The following is a 26150-nucleotide window of genomic DNA, read 5'->3' as shown; positions in this document are numbered from 1 at the left end:
ACTGTAGCTTTACCATAATGAAAGGAGTCGATTTCCATGTCTTAAGGTACTTTCACACCAGCGTTATTCTTTTCCGGCATTGAGTTCCGTCCTAGGGGCTCAATATCGGGAAAGAACTGATCAGTTTTATCCCCATGCATTCTGAATGGAGAGCAATCCATTCAGGATGCATCAGGATGTCTTCAGTTCAGTCTTTTTGCCTTTTCAGGATGGAAATAATACCTCTGCGGTTTTATCTCCGTCCGAAATTCCGAAACACTTGCCAGAATGGACCTGGCATTTTTTCCCATTGAAATGCATTAATGCCGGATCCGACAAAACGGATCCAGCATTGGGTCAGTGCATGCTCAGACCGCAAGAAATGAGAAAAAAAAAATGCCGGATCTGTTTTTCCGGATGACACCGGAGAGACGGATCCGGTATTTCAATGCATTTATCATACGGATCAGGATCCTGATCCATCTGACAAATGCCATCAGTTTGCATACGTTTTGACGGATCTGGCAGGCAGTTCCGGCGACAGAACTGCCTGCCGGAATCCTCTGCCGCGAGTGTAAAAGTACCCTTAGAAAGCTAATATACATATCACTGCTTTATTTATAGGCACAATATATGATTATAAAGAATTCAATATGTATTAGCTTTCTAAGTATAGAAAAAAAACATTCTTCACCATATGGTAAGGCTTGCATGTAGAGATCGTTAGTTCAAGTCATAAGAGACTTTTATATATGTTTTTTTCTGTTATTTTTTTGGCTCCCTCATTTAACACATTATTAAAGCCTAGCCTTACTATATTAAGAATAGTGTTTTTCTATGCTTAGAAACAAAGCATACAACATATTGCTGGTTTATTCACAGGCACAATATATGATTATAAAGAAACTAGCAGTATGTATTAGCTTTCTAAGTATAACAAGTTTTTTTTTCAATATGATAAGGATATAGACTTTCACTACAGCCTTACCATATTGAGGACTGTGGGTTTTTCTATACTTAGAAAGCTAACACATATTACTGGTTTCATTATAATCCTATATTGTGCCTATTATTAAAGAAGGAATATGTATATTAGCTTTCTAAGCATAGAAATCCCCTGTCCCCGAAATGGTGAGGCTACAATAAGTAGTGTATATGATATGTACATGCTAGGACAGAGGTCTGCCCGCAGCATGTTGATGTCTAGCCCTATCAATCAGTTGGAGGCGCGAGTGACAGTGTGTTACAAAAGCAGTGCTCCAAGGATACAGCCCTGCCCTCTGGGGCTCCAACTTGTTAATTTGCATATGAATAAAAACGTAGATATCTCTGCAGCTGTTTAGCATGCAGACAAAAAAAAGTTGTTGTTTTAATCAGCATGATGAGCCCTACCAGGCAGTATGCTTGGTTTAATAGGGTTGATCGTGCTGACAGAGACTCCTTTAAGTATATTACAGGTTTTCTCCTACAGACGTGTACTGTGTAATTAGGGTGGGTTTGCAGGGCCCACTGTGTCCCAGAAAACCCCTTTAAGAATGGCAGGCTGTACTGAGAAAGATCCAGCTGTCAAAAACGTGCAGGAAAGACATCCAGATCAAGGATGAAAGATCTAGGAAAGCCTTCAAGTGTAATGAAAACATTAAAAACTAAGGAGATGGTATTTACTGAGGCTCGGTACGGATGAGGGAACTGAAGAGTAAAGAAACGAGGCAGAAAAAATATTGCTTCCAGCATGGAGAAAGTCGCTCTTCAACGTGAGGCAGAGATGATCAGGGAAGAACCAGGTCATTGGACAAGTGGAAAAGTAATTATTTTAGAGGGTTAAGGTGGGCATGCACTTTAGATGAGTGTCAGCCAAACCTGCCAATTTTCGAAGGACTGACTAGCCGTTTAATGTGTATGGTGGTGTTTGAACTCTCCCCTGACAGAAGATGTTGGAAGGAAAAAGGGATCGGGCAGTTGGATTTCAACATGCCCAATTCTTTGTACTGACAAAATGAAATAAAATGGCCATCAGATTTGACTGCCCGCAACTTACTCCTCTCTCCATATGGAGTACTGTTTTAACGTGAATTTGATGATTTGAGAATAAATAAGCTTAAACAGGCTAAGTGATAAAAATATTTACCAAGTGTGATTAAATATATATATATATATATATATATATATATATATATATATATATATACAGATAAATCGCATACAGAATAGTAAAGGTAAATAATATTCAATCAAGTGGCAATACAATGCAATAAGGGGGAGGGGAGCTCATGCCGCCATGTTGTAGCACACACTTAGGCCTCTTGCACACCACCGTATGCCCTTCAAGACATACGGTCCGTGAGCGGGACATATGTCCCGGAGCGGCATTGATCGTGCACACGGGAGTACACAGCATCTGTTGTCCCTCACTCATATGATCTTATAAGTGCGGGACAATAGCCCCGCGGGCGGCCCGACGTCCACAGCATCATCGTAATGTATGATGTTGTGCGCTCCCGTGCGCACGATAAATGCCGCTCCGGGACATATGGCCCGCTTACGGACCGTATGTCTTGGAGGGCATGCGGTCGTGTGCAAGAGGCCTAAGTGTGTGCTTCAACATGGCAGCATGAGCCCCCCCCCCCCCCCATTGCATTGTATTGCAGGTCACTTGATTGATTATTATTTACCTTTACTATTCTGTATGTGATTTATCTGTTTATATCTATTTAATCACACTTGGTAAATAATTTTATCACTTAGCCTGTTTGAGCTTATTTATTCTCAAATCGTCAAATTCACGTTAAAACAAGTACACGTGTATGCTTGGCTGAGCCTGTGTATGCTGAGGTTGGGAGGTTGGGGCAAACTAGGGCTTGGCTGATGGCTATTTAGGTTGCACAGCCACCTTTTATGGAAAGAGAGAAGGGCCATCAGCAGCATGGAGGGGCGCTATCACCGCAATCAAGGTTTTTCCATTAGGAGCATCCTTGTCAGTTTGTCCATTTAGAGCATGTAGGAGACTTAGAGAGAGGTCCACACAATGAACCAGAAATGGTGGCCACAACTCCAGATCTGGAGGACCCAACCTGATCACTCCATACTACTATGTATATTACATTTCTCCTGAAGCGGCCACTGGAGTTTTCAGCTGTCAGACATATGGGGATAACCTGACAACTAGAGATGAGCGAATTTCCGCTTATGAAATTCGTTCACGCTTCGTTTACTGGTAAAAGGTGAATTGCGTTATGGATTCCGTTACCACGGACCATAACGGAATTTTACGACGCAATGCCTTTAGAGGCATTCCGTTATTCATTCCGTCATAATAGAAGTCTATGGGCTGCATAACGGATCCGTCCAGTTTCCATTATGCAGGAGAGGACTCCCCTGCATAACGGAAACGGACGGATCCATTTTGCAGCCCATAGACTTCTATTATGACAGAATGAATAACGGAATGCCTCTAAAGGCATTGCGTCATAGAATTCCGTTATGGTCCGTGGTAATGGAATCCATAACGCAATTCACCTTTTACCAGTAAACGAATCGTGAACGAATTCCAAAATATGAAATTCGCTCATCTCTACTGACAACCAATGGATCCCCAGTTGGGACTAACCCTTTAGAAGAAACACAGTCCATATGGATGAGTCAGAATCAACTTGATGACAAGAATAATAGTTATTTGGACTATAATATCCCGGTCGGATAAAGCCACTTGTCGAAACTGATATATGGACGTGTGGCTTCTTCAAGAAGAACATTTGGGTCACCTCACAAAACATCAAGATCCATTTCGTGGTACACACCACTTAGTGTTTTAGGCCTTCACGGTGGACCTGGAACCATCTTAATGAAGAGATGTTCTCTAGGCTATAATATACTATCTGTTATAAAGTGACCCTTATAAATTCTAGCTGAGGGAAGATCGCTTGCCATGTCCGTCATCATGGAGCTGGTTTTCTGCTTCTCATTCACTGGATGTTGTATGAAGACTTTTTGATCTTGGGCATTTATATATATTATACACCCATGCTTTAATGTAGTCTTGTGTGGCAGGTTGGCCCTTGACATCCTTAGCATTCTTGGATCACATATAATGACTCTATCACCGGATGATCAAGATACAAAGCTATATGTACAGTTTGTATATCTTAAGTTACATTTCTAAGGAATCCGTTGTAGGCCCTATATTCCCCTATAGAGTTCCTACATCGATTAATCAGAGTCTTCCTGAGCAATTACGTACGGGGAAAAAAAGAGAGATGATTAGTTTTGATGTTTGGGGTCTCATTATTATAATAATTGCCGATGTCTCACAGTCCATGCACCTTTTAATCAGGAGGACGCGGTGATCCTGTGGCTTCTCTTTGTGTGCGTATGACATTATGTTCTGTGCATCCGCCGAAACGTTCGCTTTTAAGGCAAATCAAAGGAGCCAGGTTAAAAATTCTACATTTGATTTTAATATTTTTTTATAAAAAAAAAAAAGAAAGAGAAAAAAAAGCAGTTTTAGATGTAAGGATCTCGTAACTGCTGGTGGCCCTATTAATTTTGAGCCCCCCTTAACGTGAATGACTAATGTGTACTTATTCACTAATATATCTGCACAGCAGTCTGATACAGAGCTCCAAATCCCCTGTGTTACATCAGTGACCTGTGTCCGTTACTGCCCTGTTACTTTTTTTGGGAACATTTTTTGTTGAACTAGTGCGATTTCTTTACTTGACCACCACTCCCCTCCTCTCCTTGCTCTGTGTACAGTTGCCCGGCTGCTTCTGCTGTAAATGCTGCTCTGCCCTCTCACTCCGTGCCTGAGCTTAGGTTCCTAGTTTACTAGTGAAGGTTTGCTATTCTGGCTGTCTGCCTGTATACCAAACTTTTGCCTGTTAACTGACTCTGATTCTCTGCTGCCTTCCCTGACCTCAGCCTATCTACTGTACTGAACCCTTGCTGCTTCCTCTGACCTTGGATAGTTTCATGGATTTGCATAAACAATGCCTGCCCTGACTCCTACCTGTTTACCGACTGCGAGTATTGCCTGACACCCTGGTGCTTCACACTCTGTGGCGGCCTGGTGGATCCCCTGCAGCGAAGTCCAGATCCCTGTAGGGATTCAATGGTGAATTAGGACTAGCCCAAAGTCAAACTGTCCAGGTGCCACTTTACAGCACCATACTATGGTGACATGCATGAGCCCTAATTCAGAAGTACACAGTGAGGTTCCTCTCTCACTTTTTTTTTTCAGGCCACAAAAGCTCACATCAAGCTGAACACCAAGAAGCTGTACCAGGCCGACGGCTACTCTGTGAAGGAGCTGCTGAAGGTCACCACCGTGTTGTACAATGCAATGAAAACCAAAGGCATAGATAACATTCAGATTGGGGAAGAGGACACGACCACCTTCAAGTTTGACTTAGGAACCAAAGTGAGTATTGTTGGATTTTCTAGTGGAGAGGGGGTCATGACAGTGTGAACTGTAATGGTGATCACATTGGCCCTGGAGTTGAGAGCAGTTGCAAAGAGCATCTCTTGCCCTGGAGGACCCGTCCTGTCCTGCATTACACAGCCAGCTCACTCATTTGAATGTAATACCTAATTTCTCCTGTGGTGGTGCTGCAGGGAATTTGTACACTGGCTACCAGTTTGCCTCGCTGATCGCTGGAGGTCACAGCATAAGGGTCCTTTTATAGTCTGTTTATTGTCAAGGAACCCTTCTAACAAGCTGCAATTGTACAATTCGGAGAAACCCTCTGAAGGCTATGTGCACCTTTTGGGAGCATTTTTTTTTATGATTTGCATTTTACTAGTTTTGGGCTAAAAATCATTTTTTTCAATTGTTCTAGAAAATAGTCCTTCTGTCACAAAAAGGTTAACGGTTTGTCTAGCTGTGTGAATTGTACTTTTACTTTGTGCTGGACATCTAATAATCCTTATCTCTAAATTACTAAAGGGTCATAAACACTTATCAGTAAGATAAGAACTGAGCTACAATGAGTGTTTAGGATGTCAGAGATAAGGAGCCGTCCGTCTGCTGAGCTGCCTGACAGAACACCGTGAAAATACAGAGCCTGCTATTAGAGAATCTTAAGACTGTACAGAGAAAGGGGCTCAACATTTTTAATAAAGACCAACTGAAAAAAAGATTTTTAGCTCAAAATAGGTACAGTGCAATAATAAAAAAAAATTGCTCCCAAAGGTGTACCTAGACTTTAAGTTTATTCGCATCACATTGTTGTGTCCACACTTAACATGTTGCTGTTGGCTCCGGGTGTTATCGGTCACAATTATCACTGCATGTCACCTTTTTTCTTCAGATTACTGACTTGAAGATGGCCCGACAACTTGCATCTGAAATCACCTCGAAGGGAGCATTGCTGTATGACATCTTGGGCAATGAGGCTGACCTGCGAGTAAGTAATGAACTCCATTTTCGGAGACAGTGGGATAGAAATATCGATATGTCAGAAATGAAAGGCTGGTTTAAAAGAGTGCTGAAAACCTTTCCCTTGTGACCCCAGGTAATTTAGGGGTTAAAGGGGTTTTCCGGGAGTAGAATATTGATTGCCTTTCACCAGGATAGGTTATCAATATCTGATTGGTGGGGGTTCTACCCCCGGCACCCCGGCTGATCAGCTATTGAAGGAGGCCGCAGTGCTCCATTGAGTGCTGCAGCCTCTTCTAAGGCCAGTGATGTTACATGGCTTATGTGCAGCTCAGTCCCATTCATTGAATGGGCTGGGGTTTAATACCAAGCACGTCCACTATAGAATGGATGGCGCTGTTCTTGCTATACTATGAGGAGGCTGCAGCGCTCACTGGAGCACCACAGCCTCTTCAAACAGCAGATCGGCAATGATGCCAGGATTTGGATCACATATTGACATATCTTGAGGGTAGGTCATCAATATTATACTCCCAGGAAAACCCCTTTAATGATGACATTTTTGTGGTTAGGTACTATATGCATTTTATTCCTAGTGCTTTAGGCTCGTGATGGGGTCACTTGTAGTTCGGTTAATAACATCCTTGGTAAAGAGCTTAATTATAGCATACTTGATAGTCTAGGGTGGCAAATGGGTTAAAGGGGTATTCCTGGAATTATTGATGACATCCTCAGGATGGCTTATCAATATCTGATAGGTGGGGGTCTAACTCCTGGCACCCACGCCGATCAGCTGTTTGAAGCAACCTCTTCATACCACAGCGCCATACATTGTTTAGTGACTGTTTTTGGTATTGCAGCCCAATCCAATTCACTTGAATAGGATTATTCTGATGAAAGCCCATGTGACCGATGGACCTGGTGACACAGGCTGAGTAGGATGCCTCACCTTAGCGCCGTGACCCCTTTCAACAGCCGACCAGTGGGGGTGTCGGGAGTTGGGCCCCTACCAATTAGATATTGATGACTCTAATATCTGTGGACCCCACATATCAGCACCTCTGGTCATAGCTGTGTAAGTCTACTTTCATACCGGCGTTTTGGCTTTCCGTTTGTGAGATCCGTTCAGGGCTCTCAAACGCGGTCCAAAACAGATCAGTTTTGCCCTAATGCATTCTGAATGGAAAAGGATCCGCTCAGAATGCATCAGTTTGCCTCCGTTCCGTCTCCATTCCGCTTTGGAGATGGACACCACAACGCTGCTTGCAGCGTTTTGGTGTCCGTCTGATAAAACTGAGCCAAACAGATCCGTTCACAATATAAGGCTACTTTCACACTTGCGGCAGGACGGATCCGACAGGCTGTTCACCATGTCGGATCCATCCTGCGGCTATTTCGCCGTGCCGCCGGACCGCCGCTCCGGCGCAGCACGGCGAAATGCCGCCGGACTAAAATTACTGCATGTCAGGCTTTTTAGTCCGGCGGCTTTCGCCGTGCAACGCCGTGCTGCGCCGGAGCTCCGCCCCCGTCCCCATTATAGTCAATGGGGATGGAGCGGCGGTCCGGCGGCACGGCGAAAAAGCCGCAGGACGGATCCGACATGGTGAACAGCCTGTCGGATCCGTACTGCCGCAAGTGTGAAAGTAGCCTAAGTCAATGGGGACGGATCCGTTTTCACTGGCACAATAGAAAACGGATCCGTTCTCCATTGACTTTCAATGGTGTTCAAGACGGATCCGTTTTGGCTATGTTTAATACAAACGGATCCATTCTGAACGGATGCAGACGGTTGTATTATCTGAACGGATCCTCGCAAAACGCGAGTGTGAAAGTAGCCTAATATATTTACCGATTACTTCTTTTTTTTTTTTTTTTTTGCACCTGCCGAGGTGACACAGACTAGCCACGTGGTGATCGGTGGCATACATGCTTATAATTAGCTATCTGACGCAGTGTATGCACACAGTGACTGCCATGGTGCCACCGTGAGCCCATTACTCACACCTGCAAATGAGCTGTACCTTGGTGTGATGGATTGCATTGCTCACAGTACCGAGCACCGTGATGCTCCCCTTCCCCCATTCCTTACGCTCAGAGATTTAAATAGCCAGTGCTGAGAGCTAACAAGTCCTGAAGAACGTCAGATGAAGGTGGAGGCCTGTAAGACTGCAGATCGTCTTAGTATGTGCAGGGGCCATTGCTTCTTGTGGGATCTTAGACGGCATATTCTACCCACCAGTCCTGTATTATGTCTGATTCCCATAGCCTAGACCAGGGATGGCCGGCAGGTATGTCTGTCAGCCTTACAGCCAACCTAGGTGTAACCTCAAGTCCAATGTTGTGAGCCCAGTGCCCAGTGATGCCCCCAGTAAAATGCTCCAATCTCCTACATTTTCCATGCCGCTTTCTGTACTGCCAGGCATCAGTGCTGCAGTGAGAGTACCGTGACTAACACTTGTCTCTCTCGCTCTGGTGTTTAGTATAGGGTGGTGGGGATGCCGCTGTGAAACTAAAATCTATGCAGAAATCTGGGTTAGAATATATTCTACATTTTTCAAACCAGCACCTGGAGGCACCGCATTTTTCAATCCATAAGACTTGCCGGACCATAAGATGCACCTATGATAGGACCCCTAGCTCCATCAGACCTCATATCAGACCCCTATCATACCCCCATTCCTTCTCAGACCCATCCTCAGTTCAGACCCCTATCAGACCCCCATTCCTCCTCAGACCTCAGATCAGACCCCTAAGCTACATCAGAGGAAAAAAAAAGAACTTGCCTCTCCTTCTCCAGATGGCGCTGAAACTCACCGCTCCCTGGTCTTCTGCCAGCCTAGCGCTGTACGGTCACCTGACATTGCACAACATCAGGTCATAGCGCTCGCCTACGTGCACTACGTCCTGATCTATACACAGTTAGGACACGTATAGTGCGGCGCCCGGAGGAAGACCAGAGAATGGCGAGTACAGCCAGCGCAGCGCTACACTCACCGTTCCTGGCGCATTCTGCATACTGATGACCGCTTCCATAAGGAAGCGTTCATTACTATTCACTCCATAAGACCCACTGCCACTTTCTCCCCCACTTTTGAGGGGAAGGAGAAGTGCGTCTTATGGAGTGAAAAATACGTGGGATAAGTGCAATACACAGAGGAAGGAAAAAGGAATTTTGTTTAATACCAGTAATTCAAAGTCCACAAAGAAATGACGCCAGAAGTCCTGTGGGAGGCAGACTGAGAAGGTTCTTGGAGCCCTGGAAGGAAACCCCTTCAAGCTCTTGGTTTTTAAATATCTTGTCTTAAGGTTCCAAGATTACATTCTTAGGAGATTCTCCCACAAATTTCATACCTAAGGCAGTTCAAAACTCAGAGATGTTACAAAACAATTACTGGAAAAAGCAATATTGGATTTGGTAGACATGGAGGTATTGGTTCCTGTTCCCTAAGATCAGATAGGTACAAGATATTACTCTACAGTTTTCTTGGTTCGCAAGCCAAATGGAAAATATAATTTACGGTAATAATAAACGTAAGGTAATTAAACAAGTGGCTGAGTTACGAGAAGTTCAAAGTGGACTTCGTAAAGTCAACAGTGCATGTTGTACATGTCCTACAGGAGGGGGTGTTCATGGCTTCTCTGGACCTTAAAGATGCGTATCTCCATATCCTTATCCTTTCTTCTCACCAGACGTACTGATGCCATGTTGGCTAGTAGAAAAGTGACAACATGTCAGATATAGCATAAGATCCAAATGAAGTATTTATCCTGGTGTAGGTCTTCTGTAGAATATAAGATACATATCCCCTCAATTTTAGATTTTTTACAGCAAGGATTTAATAAAGGTCTGAAGCCCATTACATCAAAGGTTCAAGTATCTGCTCTGGGCGTCGTGTTTTATGAGAAGATAGCCGATAATCCTTGGATAATAAGATTCTTGAAAGGTACGGATTGACTCAGACCCAGAATTAGACCTTCTGTATCCCCTTGGAGTTTGAATCTTGTTTTATCCAGATTGACTCTTCCGGTCTTTGTACCATTGGTGGAGATTGGGTTAAAATATTTAACCTTTAAGACTGTGTTTTTGGTAGAAGGGTAAACAAAATCCAGGCTTTTTCAGTCAAGGAACCCTTCTTCACTCTTAGGGATGTGATAGGGTGATCTTAAAATGTGATTATTCTTTCTTACCTAAAGTAGTGTCAGATTTTCACAGATGAGAGGAGGTCGTTCTTCGTTCTTTTTGTGAAAACCCGAAAACTGAGATGGGGGTGGAATTCTTTCATAAATTGAATGTTAGAAGATGTGGTGTTCTTTAATAATTTGGAGGCCACTAAATCTTGGAGGAAATCTGAAAGTCTCTATTAAAATCCAAGGAAACAAGAAGGGATGAAGGCATCTAAATCATCGATTGCTTGATGGATTAGGTTAGCCATTTGTGAGCCTTACAAAAACATGGGGAAAGATGCACCAGGGAGTCTGAAGGCTCATAAGGTGCTGTCATGGAGGATGAAAAGAGAACTAATTAGTCTCCCCGGTGATTCCTTTTTCATGAGACCTCCACGACGAACCATCTAATTTACTTAATAAATAGAAGGTATATAGTTAAAATCTGAGAGAGAGAATGGATGGTTGCATGCTGCAAGGTTTTAGGTTCTGTCAGGTATGGAAGACACTGAAGAGAAGATGGAGCAGGGCCCTATTTAACCTTTTGCCTTCCTTTGCACGACTCTACGTTGTGGCGGCTAGGCTTTTAACTGTAACCTGACGTATATAAGTGTCCAGTTACACTGTGATCTGCCAGCGCCCTCCCTAGAGTTGCGGTCACAGTAAGTATGCCTGAGACCAGCAGAAGCGGTCTCGCTGTGTGGCATCGTAGTAACTGGGTACATACCATTGTAAATTGAAAAAGCCGACAGGGGAACGCTCTTCTTCCTCTGAGAGCACTCCCTGCTGGCTGTAAAATTAACTGAACCTGCAGACTGTGAATTGTGGCAGAAAGGGGTTAATTAGCTTTTTTTCATTTAAAAAAAAGAAATAAAAAAAAGAAATAAAAAGCAAATTTTTTTTTTTTTTTTTTAAATTAAATAAACTAATACAAAATTAAAGGGGTTTAGAGCTGAACTCGGTCATAAGTTCCCATTCACTCATTTACCTTGTCTAAATGGAGCATCGGATACCCGACTTCCCATGGGTATGCTAGGCGGAGACTTCCACCTAACAGTGAGCCCAGTGACATCACCGGCACAAATGGGTGGGTCTTTAGGCTCTTTTAGAGGCCGGGGCAGCGCTAAAGACCGCCCATTAGTGCCGGTGACGTCACCAGGATCACTGCTAGGTGGAAGCCTCCACCTAGCAAGCCGGGTACGTCACCAGCTCTTGTCCTGCGCTATGCAGCGCAGAGTAAGGGGGAGCATCGGAGCTAGAAATGTTCCGATGCGCCACTCATACGGGCTAAATGAGTCAAGGGGAGCTTATGTCCCGGTTCAGCTCTGAACCCAGACAATAAAAAGTGAAATAAAGAAAATTAAAAAAAAAATCTAAAGTTCTAGCTATAGTTACTAGTTTGAGCAATAGTATAGTAGACTGCGGACACACACATTTTCCACCTTTTTCATTCATGAAAAAATAAAATAAAAAAATATTAGTTTTAGCAATAGTATACCAGACTTTGTGTGTAAAATATACAAACATACACACGTTTTTTTTCCTTTTTTTAAAAAAAATTATTTTTTTTTTAGAAATGTTTGATAGAAAACAGAAAAGATTGATAAGAAAGGAAAAATATTTATTTTTTTCATAATTTTCACAGTTTTTAGGTTAGATAGGCCCATTGCTAAACCTGAAAAATTAGCTTGGTAAGGAGGGGGGATAAACACTCTGGAAATGAAGCGGTTAAGCTTCCTGCCCCTGCCCCTGCCCGGCGGGAGCTGCATCATCCTATGTTTAAGGTGCCGTCGTGGAGGTCTCGTGAAAAAGAAATTACCGGTAAGATTAATTTGGTTTTCCTCCAGAAACAGCATCACTCCTGTCCACTGGTTGTGTGTGGTATTGCAGCTAAACTCTATTTGAATTGAATGGACGGAGGTGCAATACTACACACCACCTATAGACGGCAGTAGCATTGTTTTTTTATTTTTATTTTTTTATAAAAGCATCCATATTTATCTAAATCCCTTTTAAAAGCGCTCAGCCAATCAGCAGCCGCATGTTGCGTTCCAGTACAATGCCTGGAGTCCAGGACGATCTCATTCAGTCTTAGGTGCTTGTTTCAATTCTGATTAAGCCTCGTGGCCTGGCGTATGTGGTTCCTCAGCTACACCTTACCCATCCTGGGTCTAAGGGCTCATGCACACGACCATATGCCCTCCGAGACATACGGTCCGTGAGCGGCATATCATAGGTTACTAGGATGCTGTGCGCATCGGGCCGCCCGCGGGACTATTGTCCCGCACTCATATGATATTATACAATAGCCCCGTGGGCGGCCCAACATGCACAGCATCATATTAATGTATGATGTTGTGCGCTTCCGTGCGCACGATGTATGCCGCTCTGGGACATATGGCCCACTCACGGACCGTATGTCTCGGAGGGCATACAGTCGTGTGCATGAGCCCTAAAAGACACAGAAGCTGATTTTCTAAGACTAATCTTAGCTCAGCCAAAGCTTACACCATCCTCCAATTAATCACATTATACTTTTAAAAGAAGCACAGAGTATTTCAGGGGATATATTGATCTTGCCAGAGACCTCTTGTCATTAAGACTACCTATGTAACTAGCGCTATCACAGTGTATTAAAAAAATAAAAAGTCCAACCATCCAGCTGGAGAGCGCTGCCGTCCTGTGCTTGGCCTAGATTACTGACTGTAATACATACGTGTCCGCCATGTATGATGCAGTGTAATAGCTGCTGCCCCACCAGGAGCTCCGGTTTTATCCTTCAATAAATCTTTTGACGAGGATGATAAGAAATGCGGAAAGTGCACATCTAATGAGCCTTCTGATCCCATGGGTCTCACCCTGACAGGGGCCCTCCATTCAGTGCAACCCAATTTATAATTAAAGGAGCCAAGTCATAGCTGTTCCATACCCATATGATGTCCGACTTTATTTGTATGTGACTATATATATAATTACACACACTCCTCAACATTGAAATTGCTACACCAAGAAGTAAAAGTCATGGAGCTATGGAAATCACTGGATGGATAGACATGTTTATAATATGCAAATAATAAAACAAAAAATAAAATAAAGCATCTCAATTTATTCAGTATTGAGTATGAGCGTCAACTTGCAGAAATAAAGGGGCACATTTAAGACCGGCGTTTTAGACAGAACCGCATCCAGTGCCAGTTCTAAATGTAAGACAGATTCCGAGCTGTCTTACATTTAGGGTCCATTCACACGTCCGTTTTTTCTTTCCGGATCTGTTCTGTTTTTTGCGGAACAGATCTGGACCAGATCTGGACCCATTCATTTTCAATGGGTCCTGAAAAAAATCGGACAGCACAATGTGTGCTGTCCATATCCGTTGTTCCGTTCCGCATGTCCGAAAAAATATAAAACATGTCCTATTCTTTTCCGCAAAAATCGGATCCTGGTACAATACAAAGTCAATGGATCCGAAAAAAACGGAAGACATTCGTATGTCATTACGTATGTCATCCGTTTTATGCGGATTCCGTTCCTGGAAATTAAATCCTGCAAACAGAAACTTTTTTTTTTTCACTTTTTTTTAAAGAAATCCAAACAACTTTATTTGCTTATTGAAATTTATACATGACACACGGATGACATACGGAAACATTTTCAGGAACAACGGATCCGCAAAAAACGGACCGAAATTCGGGATATAGAAAAATACTGACGTGTGAATGTAGCCTTAGACCATTTTCTACGCCTAAAACAGGCGTAGAAAATGGTGAATGAGACGGGCCTGCCGCCCCGTCCGCTTCCACGTCACACCCACAATTTTAGAGCTGGCATGGGTGGGGCGAAGTTGCAGTCATGCCACCATCTGCGCCAGAAATGCACCTAATTAAGGCCTATTTCAGCATAGTAAATGACCCCCAAAGTGCTTTGGCATGCTATTAATGAGGTTATTAATGGTTGCCTGAGGAAGGTTCTGCCATGCTGTATGCACTTAAGCACGCAAATCATCAAGATTTGCTGCTGGCGCTTCTCTTCCCAAGTCCGGAGACTCTACAGGCCACGGTAGCACGTTTAAGCCACACAGGCTGCTCACAATAGCATGAACAAAATGCGGCCTGGCATAAAAAACGGCTCCTGGGACACTTTGTAGAAATAGCCGGACCACTGATTCCTCAATTAAATCAATGTAAAGTCGGGTGGTTAGTGTACCTGAAATGAAGACTCTAGGAGGGTCTGGCTACCATACATTATGCCACCCCACACCATACTCCCAGGGAGTAGGACCAGTGTGACCTTCCCTTGTGAAGGCCTTTTATGGTCTGCAGACCAATCTCCGGCTATCATTACGTCTGAGACAAAAGCAAGACTCGTCTCTGAAGAGGTTAGACCTCTATTCCAGTGTCCACTGCTGCCTTGCTGTGCACCATAATAACCATTGAGATTGGTGACGTGAGGTCAGTGGCACCCCTGTAGCTGGACGTCTGGCTCGTAGCCGTATCTTGTGCAGACGCCTTCTGATGGTTTGTGTAGACACTGTTTGCCGCCCCAGGCTTGGGATGTGACGTCTCATTTTACCTGCAGTACAGAATGTGTCACTACACGCGATTTTAATCAGACGATCCGTCCGTGCAGAGGTTCTCCCCTGTGCACCTCTTGCTGTCATTCCAGTTCCTTGTTGTTCTCCCAACCATCGGGACACGCAACGTTAACCAGCGCTGATATCTCGGCCTAGGCACGTAGCGATCTACCGGAGTGATAAACCAAGGTCTCTCAATTCAATTATTTGTCCCTCTCAGTCGATGTACAGGAGGCATCAAACAAACATCCCAAACGACTTGATCTGATTTTTCAGCATTCATATGGCTAACAAAATGTTGCTTTCAGTCTGGCTTTTATGTCGCTCCCACATGCTACAGATTGGAGCTAGGTGCTTGAAAATGTCTTCATCTGCTGCGTCCTCGATTTGCATAACGTTACGACTTGTGCTTCTGTGTCGCAATTTCAATGTTGAGGGGTGTGTGTGCGTAATCTATCTAATGTGTTTGGCCAGCGTAAAGGGCCTTTACGTCCTCAATATCATACGGGAAGGAGGGGGGGGGGGGGTTACGACTTTATTGCGGCCACTACATTGTTTATATCAGTACTCAATGGGACAGAGCCATAGCACCCTTCCCACCACTACTAAAAGCACAGCGGGTGCAGGACAAGAGCGTCCAGGACTGATGTATGTGAGGACGAGGCTACAGCTCACACACAAGCACCTTGGCCTCTCCAAAGAGCTGATCGTCTGGGGTGTTGAGACTGAGACCCCCACCGATTCTCTGGGAACGTCTCCTGCCCTGGCAATCCTTGCTGTCAGCGGGGCACTGACGCCCTAGAGGGTTTATCTAGGAGCCAGTTTGTCATTAGATTGCAGAAGCCAAGCAGACTGCCCCAGATGAGCGCCTGGTGAACACACCCCGAGGCCAGCGCTGCCAGGATGCCATCTGCCAGTCTGAGCCCGTCTGTTCGTCACACGCTAACAGGACTATAGTCTATTCCTAAAAATGCCATGCTGCGGAGCGCAATCAGCGGTTCCATAGGGCTAACATCCCAGCGCTGTCATTTCTAGGTTTGCCTCACACGCCTGCTGTTTTTACATGCGTGGCAGGGGACATCTTCCCTTTGTGAATCATAACTCCGCCGTTCTTCAGTTTCTCTATCCATTGTACGAGTGCTCTATAACATACAGCGACAGGTCTGTAATGAGATCTCCAGCTGAAGAGGCGTGCGACCAATCACCGGCAGGCTGCCACTACATGCGTAATATGGCTGCGAATTAGTAAGGGCAGCGGAGATACTGACGAGAGGACAAAGCCAATTACCCCAGGTTATTGTTTTGTGGAAATCCTGCAACGACAACCGAGAGGACGACATATGAAGAAACCTCATCCACACACATTCTCCGTCCAGTAATTGGCCTGCAGTGTGGCTTTTTATATCTGCAGCGTCTCCCGTCCCCTTTCCTTGTCGAGAGGTAAAATCGGGTGGGTGAACCTTCTGGAAATCCGAAGCAATGGCTGCATGTAACACGAGCAGAATTTCCTGTGGATTTCCCATGGATTTTAGTGAAATCTTGAGGCAGATTTGCTTTGGATAGTTCCGCCATGTGTAGACATACCCAAAGGAGTATCTCAGTTTTAAGGGTCTGTTCCCACCATGGACTTGCAGGGAGCTTTCCCAGTGTCGATGTCAGATGGACACTGCAGTGTGAATTCAGCCTGAAGGCCCCTTTATGTGGCCTGATGTAATGAACGATTGTCAAGAAGGAAACCTTTACAGCAGGGCGCTGTCTAGGCGGAGCGATCGGCTGCCGGCAAAAGATGAATTAGGTGACGGCACCAGCAATGTATTAACAGATGGAGGAGTGTTTCACTCATTCGTCGGGTAATCGACGGCACCTTTACACTGGCAGATTATCGCTAATGATCGTCGGTATGAACGCCGGTTAGCGATGATCTGCCCGAACATCCGGCAGTGTAAAGGGCCCTTAGTGACTTAAATGTTGCACAATGAAAGGTGCCATACAGGTCCAAGATCGTGGCACGGTATGTGTGTCTTGTCTAGGCAACTCACTATGAGCTGTTCTGGCTCCAGGCCTGATGCATCTTCTGGTCCATTCACACGTCCGCAGGTGTTCCCAAATACGGATCCGCAAAACACGGCACCTTTTGCATACCGCACATGGCGAGCCCTATGATAGAAATGCCTATTCTTGTTCCGTGGCTGTGGACAAGAATAGGACATGTTCTATCTTTTTTTGCGGGGCTGCGGAACGGAACTATGGATGTGGACAGCACACTGTATGCTGTTCGCATCTTTTGCGGCCCCATTGAAATGAATGGGTTCGCACCAGTTCCGCAAAATTATGGAACGGATGCGGGCCCATTCATACAGTAAACAGCTGTACACTCATTATTTGACAAAGGCACATGTACGTGCCGAAACGCGCGTCACTGTATTCATGAGTGACCAATAAAAGAATCGTTCAGCAATCCATTGGAGTGCCGGTTTTCTCCTTATCCGCTTATCTGGGATGACACCCGCTGACCGAGCACCCACAGTCTAACGGAGTGCCGCCCAAAATCTTAACATAACCATTCATACTGACGTCTTAATGGACCCTTACTGTATGTTAATGCCTAGACTTTGACAGCAAGAGACCACCACCAGGGGGAGCAAACGGAAGACTGATTTACATAATTGTATTCACCTAAATACTGTACTAACTATATAACTTCATCCCCACCTCCCTACCCTATATATGTATACAAGTGAAACTCCAAAAATTTGAATATCGTGCAAAAGTCCATTTATTTCAGTAATGCAAATTAAAAGGAATTGCATTAATGCAGCTTAAAATTAGAATTTTGTAAAAAGGTTCAATATTCTAGGCTCAAAGTGTCACCCTCTAGTCAGCTAATTAATCCATACCCCCTGAGCAAAGGGGACCTCAAAATTGAGACTTTGGGGTTTCATAAGCTGTAAGCCATAATCATCCAAATTATAACAAATAAAGACTTGGAATATCTCGCTTTGCCTGTAATGAGTCTCATGTGTTAGTGTCACCTTTTTAAGTTGCATTACTGAAATAAATGAACTTTGCACGATATTCAAATTTTTCAAGTTTCACCTGTATATATTTATTTAGTCCCTTGACAATATGCGAATCGCAGATTGTCCTCCCGCTGGGACCTCCAGCGGTCTGCTGTAAACTGTGTAGTAATTGCTCAGTTTCCTTGCAGCTCCACCGCAGGATAAATTAAGTATTACACATTGCCCTTTCATATTGAGGGGTTATCTGTGTAACGCAGGACGATTCCCACATAGAGAGATGTTCTTGGTAACCACTCTCAAGATATGAGGATCCAGAGCACAGGACCCCACTTCCCCCTCTATAAACTGGACAACCCCTTTAACCTCTACAGGACCGCCGTACGCAGGATTGCGTCCTGCCGGCGGCCCTGCTCTTCTGGGTGGACGCATATACGCGTCCTCCCGCGAGAGCCGAGATTTCCTGTAAACGCGCACACAGGCACGCGCGCTCACAGGAATGGAAGGTAAGCGAGTGGATCTCCAGCCTGCCAGCGGCGATCGCTCGCTGGCAGGCTGGAGATCTGATTTTTTTAACCCCTAACAGGTATATTAGACGCTGTTTTGATAACAGCGTCTAATATACCTGCTACCTGGTCCTCTGGTGGTCCCTTTTGTTAGGATCGACCACCAGAGGACACAGGTAGGTCAGTAAAGTCGCACCAAACACCACACTACACTACACCCCCCCCCCCCGTCACTTATTAACCCCTTATGAACCCCTGATCACCCATGATCACCCCATATAAACTCCCTGATCACCCCCCTGTCATTGATCAATGACAGGGGGTGATCAGGGAGTGTATATGGGTGATCACCCCCCTGTCATTGATCACCCCCCTGTCAGGCTCCGTTCAGACGTCCGTATGATTTTTACGGATCCACGGATACATGGATCGGATCCGCAAAACACATGCGGACGTCTGAATGGAGCCTTACAGGGGGGTGATCAATGACAGGCGGGTGATCACCCATATACACTCCCTGATCACCCCCTGTCATTGATCACCCCCCTGTAAGGCTCCATTCAGACGTCCGCATGTGTTTTGCGGATCCGATCCATGGATCCGTAAAAATCATACGGACGTCTGAATGGAGCCTTACAGGGGGGTGATCAATGACAGGGGGGTGATCACCCATATACACTCCCTGATCACCCCCTGTCATTGATCACCCCCCTGTAAGGCTCCATTCAGATGTCCGCATGATTTTTACGGATCCATGGATACATGGATCGGATCCGCAAAACACATGCGGACGTCTGAATGGAGCCTTACAGGGGGGTGATCAATGACAGGCGGGTGATCACCCATATACACTCCCTGATCACCCCCTGTCATTGATCACCCGCCTGTCATTGATCACCCCCCTGTAAGGCTCCATTCAGACGTCCGCATGTGTTTTGCGGATCCATGTATCCATGGATCCGTAAAAGATCAATGACAGGGGGGTGATCCGGGAGTCTATATGGGTGATCACCCCCCTGTCATTGATCACCCCCCTGTCATTGATCACCCCCCCCCCCCCCCTGTAAGGCTCCATTCAGACATTTTTTTGGCCCAAGTTAGCGGAAATTTTTTGTTTGTTTTTGTTTTTGTTTTTTCTTACTAAGTCTCATATTCCACTAACTTGTGTCAAAAAATAAAATCTCACATGAACTCACCATACCCCTCACGGAATCCAAATGCATAACATTTTTTAGACATTTATATTCCAGACTTCTTCTCACGCTTTAGGGCCCCTAAAATGCCAGGGCAGTATAAATACCCCACATGTGACCCCATTTCGGAAAGAAGACACCCCAAGGTATTCCGTGAGGGGCATATTGAGTCCATGAAAGATTGAAATTTTTGTCCCAAGTTAGCGGAAAGTGAGACTTTGTGAGAAAATACAAAAAAAATCAATTTCCGCTAACTTGTGCCAAAAAAAATAAAAATTCTAGGAACTCGCCAGGCCCCTCATTGAATACCTCGGGGTGTCTTCTTTCCAAAGTGGGGTCACATGTGGGGTATTTATACTGCCCTGGCTTTTTAGGGGCCCAAAAGTGTGAGAAGAAGTCTGGGATCCAAATGTCTAAAAATGCCCTCCTAAAAGGAATTTGGGCACCTTTGCGCATCTAGGCTGCAAAAAAGTGTCACACATCTGGTATCGCCGTACTCAGGAGAAGTTGGGCAATGTGTTTTGGGGTGTCATTTTACATATACCCATGCTGGGTGAGAGAAATATCTTGGCAAAAGACAACTTTGTATAAAAAAATTGGAAAAGTTGTCTTTTGCCAAGATATTTCTCTCACCCAGCATGGGTATATGTAAAATGACACCCCAAAACACATTCCCCAACTTCTCCTGAGTACGGCGATACCAGATGTGTGACACTTTTTTGCAGCCAAGGTGGGCAAAGGGGCACATATTCCAAAGTGCACCTTTCGGGTTTCGCAGGCCATTTTTTACACATTTTGATTGCAAAGTTCTTCTCACACATTTGGGCCCCTAAATTGCCAGGGCAGTATAACTACCCCACAAGTGACCCCATTTTGGAATGAAGACACCCCAAGGTATTCCGTGAGGGGCATGGCGAGTTCCTAGAATTTTTTATTTTTTGTCGCAAGTTAGTGGAATATGAGACTTTGTAAGAAAAAAATAAAAATAGAAAATCATCATCATTTTCCGCTAACTTGTGACAAAAAATAAAAAGTTCTATGAACTCACTATGCCCATCAGCGAATACCTTAGGGTGTCTACTTTCCGAAATGGGGTCATTTGTGGGGTTTTTCTACTGTTTGGGCATTGTAGAACCTCAGGAAACATGACAGGTGCTCAGAAAGTCAGAGCTGCTTCAAAAAGCGGAAATTCACATTTTTGTACCCTAGTTTGTAAACGCTATAACTTTTACCCAAACCATTTTTTTTTTTTTGCCCAAACATTTTTTTTTTATCAAAGACATGTAGAACAATAAATTTAGCGAAAAATTTATATATGGATGTCATTTTTTTTGCAAAATTTTACAGCTGAAAGTGAAAAATGTCATTTTTTTGCAAAAAAATCGTTACATTTCGATTAATAACAAAAAAAGTAAAAATGTCAGCAGCAATAAAATACCACCAAATGAAAGCTCTATTAGTGAGAAGAAAAGGAGGTAAAATTCATTTGGGTGGTAAGTTGCATGACCGAGCGATAAACGGTGAAAGTAGTGTAGTGCCGAAGTGTAAAAAGTGCTCTGGTCATGAAGGGGGTTTCAGCTAGCGGGGCTGAAGTGGTTAAAGGCTATGTACACCTTTTAGAGGCAATTTTTGTTTATGATTGCATTTTACTCATTTTTGGCTAAAAATCATATTTTCAATTGGCCTTTATTAAAAAAATATTAAGGTGTTCCGTCACAAAGGGTTAACTGTGTTTCTAACTGTGTGACTGGTACTTTCACTTTGTGCCGGTCATCTAATAAACCTAATCTCTAAACTACTAAGAGGTCATAATTTATCATATTTAATCCACATTCTTATCAGTAAGATAAGAACTGAGCAATAATGAGTGTTTCTAAGGTCAGAGATAAGGAGCGCATCAGCTCCCCAACTGACGGAAAAGAGAGAAAAATCCAAAGGCTGATACTAGAGCATCTCAGCCCTGTACAGAAAAAAGGGCTCCACATTTTTTAATAAAGACCAATTGAAAAAAAGAAATAATAAAAAAATTGACCCAAAGATGTACATAACTACACCTATAACACTGTTGCACCATTGAAATGGATATTTGGTACCAGTTATTATCGCACAGATCAATGTCTTTTGTACTTCTGTGTCATTAAAGGGGTTGTTTAGCGCAATATTATTTTTTTTAATATACTCAGAACACTGTAATTTAATAAACTAACCTAAGGATTTTTTTTTATTTTTTATCAGTATCTGATCTGTTGGAGTCTGACACCCAGGACCCCCGCCGATCAGCTGTTTGAGAAGGCATCGGTGCTCGCAGTAGTGCCACGGCCTTCTCTCAGTTTACCCAGCACAGCGCCGTACATTGTATAGTGGCTGTGCTTGGTATTGTAGTTCAGCCCCATTCACTTCTATGGGGCTGAGCTGCACCTAGGTCATGTGACTGATGAACGTGTCGTCACTGGCCTAGGCAAGGCTGCGAGAAGGCCGCGGCTCTAGTATGAGCGCCACTGCCTTCTCAAACAGCTGATCAGCGGGGGTCCCGGGTGTTGGACCTCCACCGGTCAGATACTGATAACCTATACTGAGGATAGGTCATCTGTTAAAATATCTTGGAAAACCCCTTTAAAATTATTTTATAGTATTATGAGCACATTTGAGGAAAAATAGTGTCTGGATGACACCTTGAACGGGCTTACTATCTGGATTTTTTTTAAAGGGGTGTTTATGGTATATTGATAGGATATGCCATAAATGCCCGACCTGTGCAGCCTGCTCCTGTTGAAAGAATGAGGCCCCACAGTGAATGGAGAGCACACTGCGCATGCGCAGCTACACTCCATTCACTGCTATGGGACCTGAAAACAGCACAGCGCACTGGCTCAGCTATTTTCGGAAGACCCATAGCAGTGGATGGAGAAGACTCCCTGAATGTCCCAGGTGCGAATCCCTGTGGGAGGCTCGAAATAAATTGTCTCGTGTCATTCTGATATCAGCAGGTCGCCTGTGGGCTCGCCGATGTCAGTCCACGGATCTCTCCTGTTCATGCCGTCTGTTTCTTGGCGACGTCCTGCACGTGATGACATAGCAGAGCTGGATTGACACCTGATCCTCCAGAAATGGGCCCCAATTCTTCTTGCCCTGATATTATTTGTGTTGTATCCAAGGGCCCGTTTGCCGTTAAAGCATTTGCCTCTCTTTGCAGAATTGACCATTTCTCAGTGACGGTGGCAGGTCGGTTTTATCCGCTGCGTAAGCATTTACATAGTTGAGAGCCCGGAGGAGGTTGCGGCTCTCTCTTTAGAGTTATGCATGATGGGGATGAACCTGTGGTTATTGGTTTAACAATGTTCTTTGCCTCCTTGCAGGATTTGAGAGCTGCCGCTATCGCCCGTCCTCTGGAAATTAATGAGACAGAGAAGGTGCTGAGGATGTCCATCAGAGAAGTCTTGGTAAGTGCTCATCCATGTGATGGCAGTAGTTCTGTCTGATCCGGCTATACACGTGGGATAATCGTCAGCTGAGCATACATACCGCTAAGCCGAGCATGCGTGTGTAGTGAGAAGAGAGAGGCTTATCTCCTAACAACAAAAGGATTGGGCATCTGGAATCCAACATGTCTGATCCTTATCTCCCCTGACATCAGCCGTTGGGACGTTCGGCTGATACACATCTTATGTCTAATGCCAGCTTAAAGAGGTATTGGAGATAAATGCCCGAAAGGTGCGCGTCCCAGCTCTGGGACCCACTCCTATTTCCAGAACAGGACCCCATGCGCAGTGCTCTTTTCTTCACTTTGGAGGCCCTTATTCTGGAGATAGGTGCAGGTCCCACCTCCTAACACCCGTTCCTACCCTAGCGATATGCCATCAATGTCTGAGATGGGTATAACTCTTTAAGGGTCTGTTCCTGCCCTGATAATGAGAACCAGTGCCAGTCTTCAGCTGAGAAGAGTCCAATGGTTACACATTTTCCTTAAAGGGGTGTTATCCAACCTCTATAATTATCGCGCTAATGCCTGGGCCCCTCAGATAGGTTATACTTACCCTGCTCCAACAGGCACCCGCGTTGCTCCTGATGCCCGCACGGTGCATCTTCCCGTCGCGCGGATCAAAACATCATGCGACGGGCGAACCTCCCTAGCATTTCGGGTATCAGGGGGGTCATTATAGTGCTTGGATAACCCCTTTAAGATACACCATAAATGTCTGATAGATGCGGCAGGTAAGGCAATACTTTGAGTGTCCAGTATATCTCCCGTGGAGGAGCCTTGTAAATACAGGTGTCAACCACCCAGCTTTTCTGGATACAGACATTGCGGAGGAGCATTTTCAGTAACCAGACATAAGAGAACACCTCATGCCCTTCTATGGCGGATCGTTCTCTAATCCGTTCTCAATCTCCCCATGCTACTAGATATATACATACTGAGTAGGCGCAGAAAACCGCTCCATGGCAAGTGACTGATTTATTATCAGCGCTCCGTTGGAGCTCATTCTCTACATTTTGCACTTTGTGTGTTTGTACGGTTTGCCCTGGAGGAGCCATCAGAACAGGTGATTATACGGCCTTCCATCTACCGCAGGAGGGGAGAATAATTCAGATCCACCGCTAGCTTGATGCTTGACAAAAAAAAGAAAGAAACCTGCCCACTCAAAGATCGTGCTATATGTGCTTGCAATCAATAATTTAAAGGCATGTATGTGCCGCCATTGTGGTTCAGAAATCCTCCCACTCTCAGATGAATCATCGAGCTGTGATTAGAGGATTTAGGTTCTCTGTATTGATTTATTTTTTTCTTTACAGAAGCACTCCTACAAACATTTTTATTCTCTGACCTGTTACTAAGACACATGGTGTAATCTGTAGTGAAGGTCATCTTCTTACCAGTGACTGTATTTGTGAGTTATAACCTCCCTTCTGATCCTCAGCCGTGTCATGTGACCAACACTCTGCCTCTCCAACTGAGACAGGGCAGGAAGTCAGTTCCTTCTCTATTCATTCCTATGAGACTGACATTGAGGCTCCTATAGGAATACACAGAGACTGACTTCCTGTCCACACATAAGGCTACTTTCACACTTGTGCTTTCCCTTTTCCGTCATTGGTTTTCGCCCGCTATTGAGATCAGAAAGGATTCTTTGACAATGGGGGCAAAGCTGAACTGAATGAAAACGGAATGCACCAAAATGCATTCCATTCCGCTTGGTTGCGCTCCCATCGCGGTCAGAATAACGATGCAAGCAGCGTTTTTCTGTCCGCGATGTGGTGAGGAGCAAGACGGATCCGTCCTGGCACACGATGTAAGTCAATGGGGACGGATTTGTTTTCTCGGACACAATAGAAAACAGATCCGTCTCCCATTGACTTTCAATGGCGTTCATGACGGATCCGTCTTGGTTGTGTTCATAACGGATTCAGACGGTTGTATTATCAGTAACGAAAGCCTTTTTGCTGATCCATGACGGATCTAGCAAAAACGCTGATGTGAAAGTAGCCTAAGATACTGTGTTATTTGGAAAGTCAAGGGTGCTGGATCAGAAGGAAGGTTATAACCCACAAATCCAGATTCTGGTAGGAAGATTCCCTTCACTACAGCTTACATCACGCTCCTTGTTTATATTGGATTAGAGAATAATTTCTTTGTGGGAGTGCTTCTTTAATACTGCAAATCTGATCCATTCTTTTATATCTAGTGCAAGGGGCGGGGCATGACACAGATAAAAAAAAAAAATACCTGTCAGGCCACACCCTCATGTCCTGCAATATGAATAACACCGTACATCAGTTGTGCTAAGTTCCTTTAACACCAACTGATATGCAATCGCTCCGTATGAGCTGTAGATGTGTATTAGATGTAGTGCGCCCCGAAATGTGGGCGGGCTCTTCCTAGTGTGATATAAGATATGCCCTGTATGGTTTAAGCCAATAAGATGCCTCTTTGTGCTGCTCCGCCCCCTCTCTCCTCCAATGCCATTTCAGTGAAACGCTGGTTGACACTGCAGCTGCATCCCCCTCTTCCCCCTCTTCTCTTTGTTTACTGTTTTACACGAGAAGTACTTGTTGGAAGCAGGATTGTGAACGAGCTCCCCATTAATTACCTACAAATGGCTTAGAGCTACCTCCAGCAGTCCCATAGAGCAGTGGTTCTCAACTGGAAATACGTGTACCCCATGAGGTACGTGGCACAGGGTGAAGTGGGTACGTGGGACTGCCCTAGAAATGTTCTGTTTCTGGTTGCTAGAGCCTCTTGATATATATAGGCATCATCAGAACAGCGATACAGTTGAACACTGCGGCAGGACATGTGAGTTGATGCCCTGCTGTTCACGCTCATAGGCCTGAAGCCTATCAGAGAAC

At 44.6% G+C, this 26150-nt stretch overlaps 1 protein-coding gene across 1 annotated transcript in view; it reads left to right on the top strand.

Annotated features, from left to right (window-relative positions):
- CLUAP1 (clusterin associated protein 1) overlaps positions 1–26150 on the top strand; it is a 58874-nt gene that overhangs the window by 13025 nt on the left and 19699 nt on the right. The window contains exons 4-6 of the mRNA XM_044305027.1: positions 5216–5395; positions 6285–6380; positions 23159–23242. Coding sequence (XP_044160962.1) covers positions 5216–5395; positions 6285–6380; positions 23159–23242 — 360 coding nt within the window. The remainder of the gene's footprint in view (positions 1–5215; positions 5396–6284; positions 6381–23158; positions 23243–26150) is intronic.

The sequence above is a fragment of the Bufo gargarizans genome, chromosome 8 (assembly GCF_014858855.1).
Source record: "Bufo gargarizans isolate SCDJY-AF-19 chromosome 8, ASM1485885v1, whole genome shotgun sequence".
NCBI classification, from domain to species: Eukaryota; Metazoa; Chordata; class Amphibia; order Anura; family Bufonidae; genus Bufo; species Bufo gargarizans.
The sequence above is the reverse complement of the archived record's forward strand: the minus strand, read 5'-3'. Positions and strand labels throughout refer to the sequence as shown.